Raw genomic sequence first — 5,668 nt, forward strand, 5'->3', positions numbered from 1 at the left:
TCCATGTGATATAAATATAAGAATTTTTTTATAACAAATAAACAAGGAATTAGTTCATTCTAATCGCCTATCTCACTGTACACGTGTCATTTTCTGTCTCAACAGATTGATTTGCCGTCGAAATGTTTCTCTACTTAGTTTAAATCCGTTGGCACGGATTCAGTTAACTGTTAGCGGCTTGCTTTTTGATCCATTAGGCTTCGCGGCGAACAGTAAAACTTATTTGAAAACTAGCACCAAATATGGGCACTGTATCGCGCTCCCTCAAACCGGACATAAAGTAAGCTTTTTTTTCTGTTTAAGTTTTTGAGCCAGTTCCTCGAGTTTCCGACTCTTCGATTTGGACTTTCGAAGTTCTTCCTCCTGTTCGCGTCGCATATCTTCTAGATCCTCCTGGCGGCCAATTCGGGACGATCGTGCCTGAGAAATAATCAATAATTTTACAATATTAAATATATAAAAACGGTTCGGTGCAAAGGGTTTTCATCCAAACGCATATTCATGATACTTGTTACGCCTACAATTTTGCTAATAAATTACACTGTACAGTGTGGGCAAAAATTGCACACTATTCAGTTAACTCTAATGTTATATGGCGAGCATTATATTTGAAAACAGGATATGCTGGTTGATTATGTGTATCGTTGTTGTTATATAGTGTTCGATACATACTTCTTCAGCCATGCAGCGGCTGAATGTGCTTTCCTCTATGTCATCATCGTCCATATCCTGATATTTTCGTTTGTCATATTTGAAGATCTTGGCAATGTCCTTCGAATAGTTCTTTGCATAGGGATCGTCAATAGGAGCATCATCAATAAAATCGTCTTCATATGCATCGAGATCTTCATCTTCATAGTCATACTGAAATCGCAGCATCGTAAGCACAAGCAAAAGTCTTATTATCCTCAAGAGACTAAACGTTACCGAATAAGCTATTTTCGATTTACACTAAACCAGTCTCTTTACAACAAGTACGAATAGTTGTCATCAATTTAATAATAACTGCCATAAAAAACCATATAACCGACTCACCTCATCATCTTCATAATCCGAGTCCATTGCCCCACTATTTTGTAATTCTCGAAGTCGCTTTTTCAAAAGTGCCTCTTCAGCCTGACGCAGTTTCTTTGCTGCAAGTCTATAATATTGAACAAAAAACCAAAACTAAACTAACCGAAAAACGATTCAACAAGCATTGGTATAAAGTGCAGATTTAATTTGAAATGATTTGGTATAACAAAATAATAACACTAACTTTCTCGTCTTCCGTTATGTATATCTATCAACGTCCATATAAATCATAATACAATAATATTATTACTGCTATAAGTACCTTTTTTTACGCTCTTCCTCTTCAGCCATCATCCGCTCCTTCTGCAGCTGCTCGAGTTTACGCGCCGTCTCGGCGCGAAGCCGCTCTCTATCTGCAGCAGGCATTGATTGGTTATTATTTCCAGTAAGAGAGGCTGCAACACGACCTCCAGTTGACAGTACCTGCAGTTGTGAAAGTTTTTTTGAAGATTGTTCTGTGCTTGCAGCGAGACGATCGGTATCGCGGCTTTGGCTATTTTTAGACGTTGCGACGGAGCCTAGAAATAAGGAAGTTAACAAAAAATTTGGTTGAAACAGAATGGTGGAGTACAACGTGGTCGTTCACCTTACGGATGATAGTAAACAAAGCCACTCCTGTACGCAACGATTGCCACAGGTGTAAACATAAATATCTATAAGTTTTTTCACGTTACATAGTTATGAACATTTTTATAAGTTTAAATAATACTACAAGAGTTCGCACCGTTCAGATGTTGACGTGAGTGCCCGTTTTCTAGAAGTTTGCTATTGATGTTGCTACTCTTCTGGGAGCTGCATTTCTCCTTTGACTCTTTACCATGATCCCTATGTCGATCCTTTGTCTCTTTATGATCTCGAAACTCTTTTCGCTGCACGTCTTTGTGCCGATCCTTATCCATCCGCTCTCTGCTATCCTTACTTTTGTGACTACTGCTTGACGATCGCTCCCGGTCTCGGTGACCGCCGCTTTTTGAATCTTTGTGAAGATCCCTTTCTGAGCGAGACCGTTCCGACCTTGAAGACGATTTTGAGGCGGATGAGAAGGGCTGATGTTCCCTGTAACTGTTGCTTTTTATAGCTCCATTTGTGCTGCTATTGATCTGTTCTCCCTTTTTGGGAATTCGGCCGATTCCATTTATGGGCTTACCACTTCCATTACCGTTAGCAGCTGCACTAGCAATTTTCGGAATCCGCGGAATATTGCCGCTAGAAGCTGCTTTTCGCATGATAGCTTCCTCTTCGGCAATACGGCGCTTCTCCGCGTTCGTCATAAGTCGTGGCTCTTCATCAGAATTGTTTTTATTCAATGACGATAGGTCAAACGGTAGATTACAGTCGGCTCCAAACGAACCGGATTCGGCATTATTTTGGGCAATTTTCATCAACTCACTAATATCACTGACCCTCGGGCCAGCGCCGCCTGGTACTACAGAGAGGCGAATTTTGTTCCTGCGCGACGTATCCATGCTTCCTTCGAAGATTTCGTACTTCCGCTTCCGCTTCTTACGTTCTCTCGCCTGCTCCTCTTTGCTCTTAACAGAAAGCATAACTTTTTCTTTGTCAAGTGCTGTAATATCAGAACAAGCAACGGGCGGAAAATATTACCTGACTACGCATGTGCTAAATAGAAAGCGCTAAAATCCTAGTGAATCCCCGATATTGTCATTTTTTTATGCGGCGAAGAAACATCCACGAAGCTTAATATAAAGAAATGCACCTTCAGTATATAAGGCCTTATAAAATCATATTATAATTAAGTTTTATTTCCCAAAAGTAGAAAAGCTACATTCATAATGAGCTATGCTAAAGATCCCTCAATCGAAATTAAGAAAAGTCCTCCTTAAAGCAAATTACCCAAATAAACCCTTTCAAGTAGCTCTCATATACAATATATTCGGAGTAAGGCTTGCCGAAAACTTACGTCGTTTGTGTTTGTCGCGTTCATCAGCAGCCCGGTGCATTTGGTTAATGAACTCACGTCGCTCGCGCTGGACTTTGAGCCATTGGCGTTTGCATTTGTCACTCCATCCCTGTTCCTGTTTCCGGAGGCCCTTGTGATCTTTATAGTGAATATCATCTCGTTTTGTCGAAGCTATTGCTTTTGAGATGAGCGTGTCACCTGCAAAACAAATGAAACGCATCGATATTCGGACAAAACTAGCCATATTTGCTTTATTTATATAATATCGTGATAGTCTAAGTGCATAGATTTAAATAAACACAGCTATTATCGTGGGGTCACTCGGTCACTTCGTCGATAGACTATGTAATTTACTTACAACAGACCCGTTATCTACTGCAATCCAGTAACACAAAAATACTTTTACCTTCATAAAATAACATTGTACCATCCCATTAGCAAAATAAGTGGTTTCCCAAACATTTAAAAGCAGAATCATAGTTAGTGGCTAACATACGGCTTTCTTAGCCGACACCATTAAATAATATTCAACTAATTAGCTACGCATTGAATACTCACGCTCTTCTCGGCGCTCTTTTTCCTTTCGCTCCAGAAGAGCACGAATCGCATTCGGGTCAACTTTGCTTTTCGGCAATTTTTTTGCAGGACCGATCTCGAGTGAGCAGCGTTTCTAAAAAGAAAAACAAAAAAAAAGACAGAAAAATTACCTTGTTTTGATTTGAAAAAATGAAACCTTGATTATCATCCGTTACCTTGACAAACGTAGGTAGTAAATTAGGCGACGCTAGTTACATGAGAACGGGCGCCCGTGCGTGACCGCAAATAACATGCATGAAAATCTTTACAGGCACATTTCTAACAGTATACCGTCATGTTATTTGTTAACGCGTAGAAAACGGCTTCAGAGATACAAGTTGCCAAAGCAATCATATAGCTTGAGGCAAGAAATCCTCATGAGTGATGAGGCTGTCACGGGTGCAACAGAGCCACAGTTCGAAGCACAGAACAGATCAGCTCCACCAGGCAGAGCAGTCATTCACTCATAGAGACTATTACATGTTGCGGATCGAAGAAGAGAATTAGTTAGTTTATACGCCGTATCTACTACGTGTAGCATCAAGGAAATTACCATTTCTTGTTGTGCCTCTGCTTTTCTAACATAGCCATCACTTGAACGATGCTACAACCGGAAGCTAGGTCGATATGCACGTACCGCTAATCGATGAACTCAAAAAAAAACCACCTCAAAGCCACTTCATTTATTCATTGCAATTGCTTCATATAATGCCACCCGTTGGTAATCCGTATGTTTCGAAAACCTATGGGTTTGATTCCGCAATACTTCGCTGATGCAAGCACCTAACGGCGACGACGATCCTGCTCCTTATATAGGGCCTTTACTGCCGATCTAAGTCTAACCAGCTCATACACCAGATGTCATAAACGAATGGCTGCTTAAAAAAAGGGTGGAGATGCGTCATACAAACTAAATACAATCGTAAATAAACCTACATAAACTGTAAAAATTAGATCTGAAAGCAATGGCAGAAAGCACCAATTCTATAAATGATATTTGAACCCTCGAAGTAAATTACAACAGCATTTTTACAAGCACAAGATGTGACCATAATGACCACATGCGGGCAATGGGGAACATAAAGGTCCATAGGCGATAAGCGCGAATGGTAGACTAAGGTCCATTCTAGACCTCGCCTCGTTTCCACGTTTGTTGCAGTTTTCCTTATAAGTAACGGAACAATTAATTCGTTTTCGGAGACGCTAGATAGCTATACTACAAATAACAAATCGCACTCAATATCAGAACCAATCTTCGTTTCGTTGCCTTGCTCACGATAAACCTGACTAGTCTAAAGGTTCCAATGCTGCCACACACTACAGGATAATTTTCTCGTACCCTGCAGTTTATGACAATCAGTCGTTCTATGGTAGTTGCTTTAGCCTTACCTGAATCGGGTTCGACGTATTTTTCTGGGCAGCTTTGAGCAAACAGTCTAGATTCATCTTGATTGGTCCTGTTGGTTACGGACCACAACCGCAGACGCTACACAAGTCTGGCTGTCCTTTGCAGTGATTGCTGCACAAACACTCAACAGACGTCTAGCTGCTACTAGGCACAATAACACGATCAACGGTAAGAGAAGCTCTACGAACACGATTTCTAACACCAGTTTTCTCGATAAGGAAGCTGCACTAGATTCTCTGAGCCAACACGACCTGTGCAACCCGGAATAGCATCCCTGATTGAGCAGTGGTGGCAAAACTCTGAACCTTTAAACAACAACACCAGCTGACTGACTTGAAATTCGATGCAGCAATCAGCCCGATACGACTACAATATCACACCGTCTGTAAGGGCTAACAGTTGAACCTCTTTCAGCGCGGCAACTTTTGAAATCGCTAACTCAGTGTCATGCACACAGAGAGTTCGCGCAATTGATCTAGCCGGAAATTTTTAACGAGTGACAGGACAATTGATAAATTAATCAAGATAAAAGGGCGTAAAGAAAAGTAGATTGTAGACAGGAAAAACGATGAGGTTCTCGTCTTGTTTAGCGATTAAACTTAGACGATTGTCTAATTGTTACCTCCAAATTACTATCTTTTCACCTTAGGCTCAGTTGTTTTACAGCAGGCACTATCGTCAGTATATAT

At 40.8% G+C, this 5,668-nt stretch overlaps 1 protein-coding gene across 1 annotated transcript; it reads right to left on the bottom strand.

Annotated features, from left to right (window-relative positions):
- Positions 1–6: 6 nt before the first annotated feature.
- LOC111252651 (uncharacterized) lies at positions 7–5,327 on the bottom strand. The gene is made up of 8 exons (XM_022810878.2): positions 4,961–5,327; positions 3,554–3,665; positions 2,996–3,193; positions 1,799–2,641; positions 1,337–1,592; positions 1,036–1,141; positions 673–864; positions 7–420 (listed from the first exon to the last, which is right to left on the bottom strand). Exons 1-8 carry the CDS (start codon positions 5,015–5,017, stop codon positions 265–267), a joined length of 1,920 nt encoding a protein of 639 aa, XP_022666613.1. The 5' UTR covers positions 5,018–5,327; the 3' UTR covers positions 7–264.
- Positions 5,328–5,668: the final 341 nt, after the last annotated feature.

The sequence above is a fragment of the Varroa destructor genome, unplaced genomic scaffold (assembly GCF_002443255.2).
Source record: "Varroa destructor unplaced genomic scaffold, Vdes_3.0 BEIS01000006.1, whole genome shotgun sequence".
NCBI classification, from domain to species: domain Eukaryota; kingdom Metazoa; phylum Arthropoda; class Arachnida; order Mesostigmata; family Varroidae; genus Varroa; species Varroa destructor.

What these genes read in the sequence shown, in the direction of transcription:
- LOC111252651 (XM_022810878.2), bottom strand. Translation starts at nt 5,017, where the DNA reads ATGAATCTAGACTGTTTGCTCAAAGCTGCCCAGAAAAATACGTCGAAC. An exon ending in AAAAGAGCGCCGAGAAGAGC is followed by an intron (nt 3,194 to 3,553) that starts GTGAGTATTCAA and finishes TTTGTTTTGCAG; the next exon opens with GTGACACGCTCATCTCAAAA. An exon ending in CTCACGTCAACATCTGAACG is followed by an intron (nt 1,593 to 1,798) that starts GTGCGAACTCTT and finishes CCTTATTTCTAG; the next exon opens with GCTCCGTCGCAACGTCTAAA.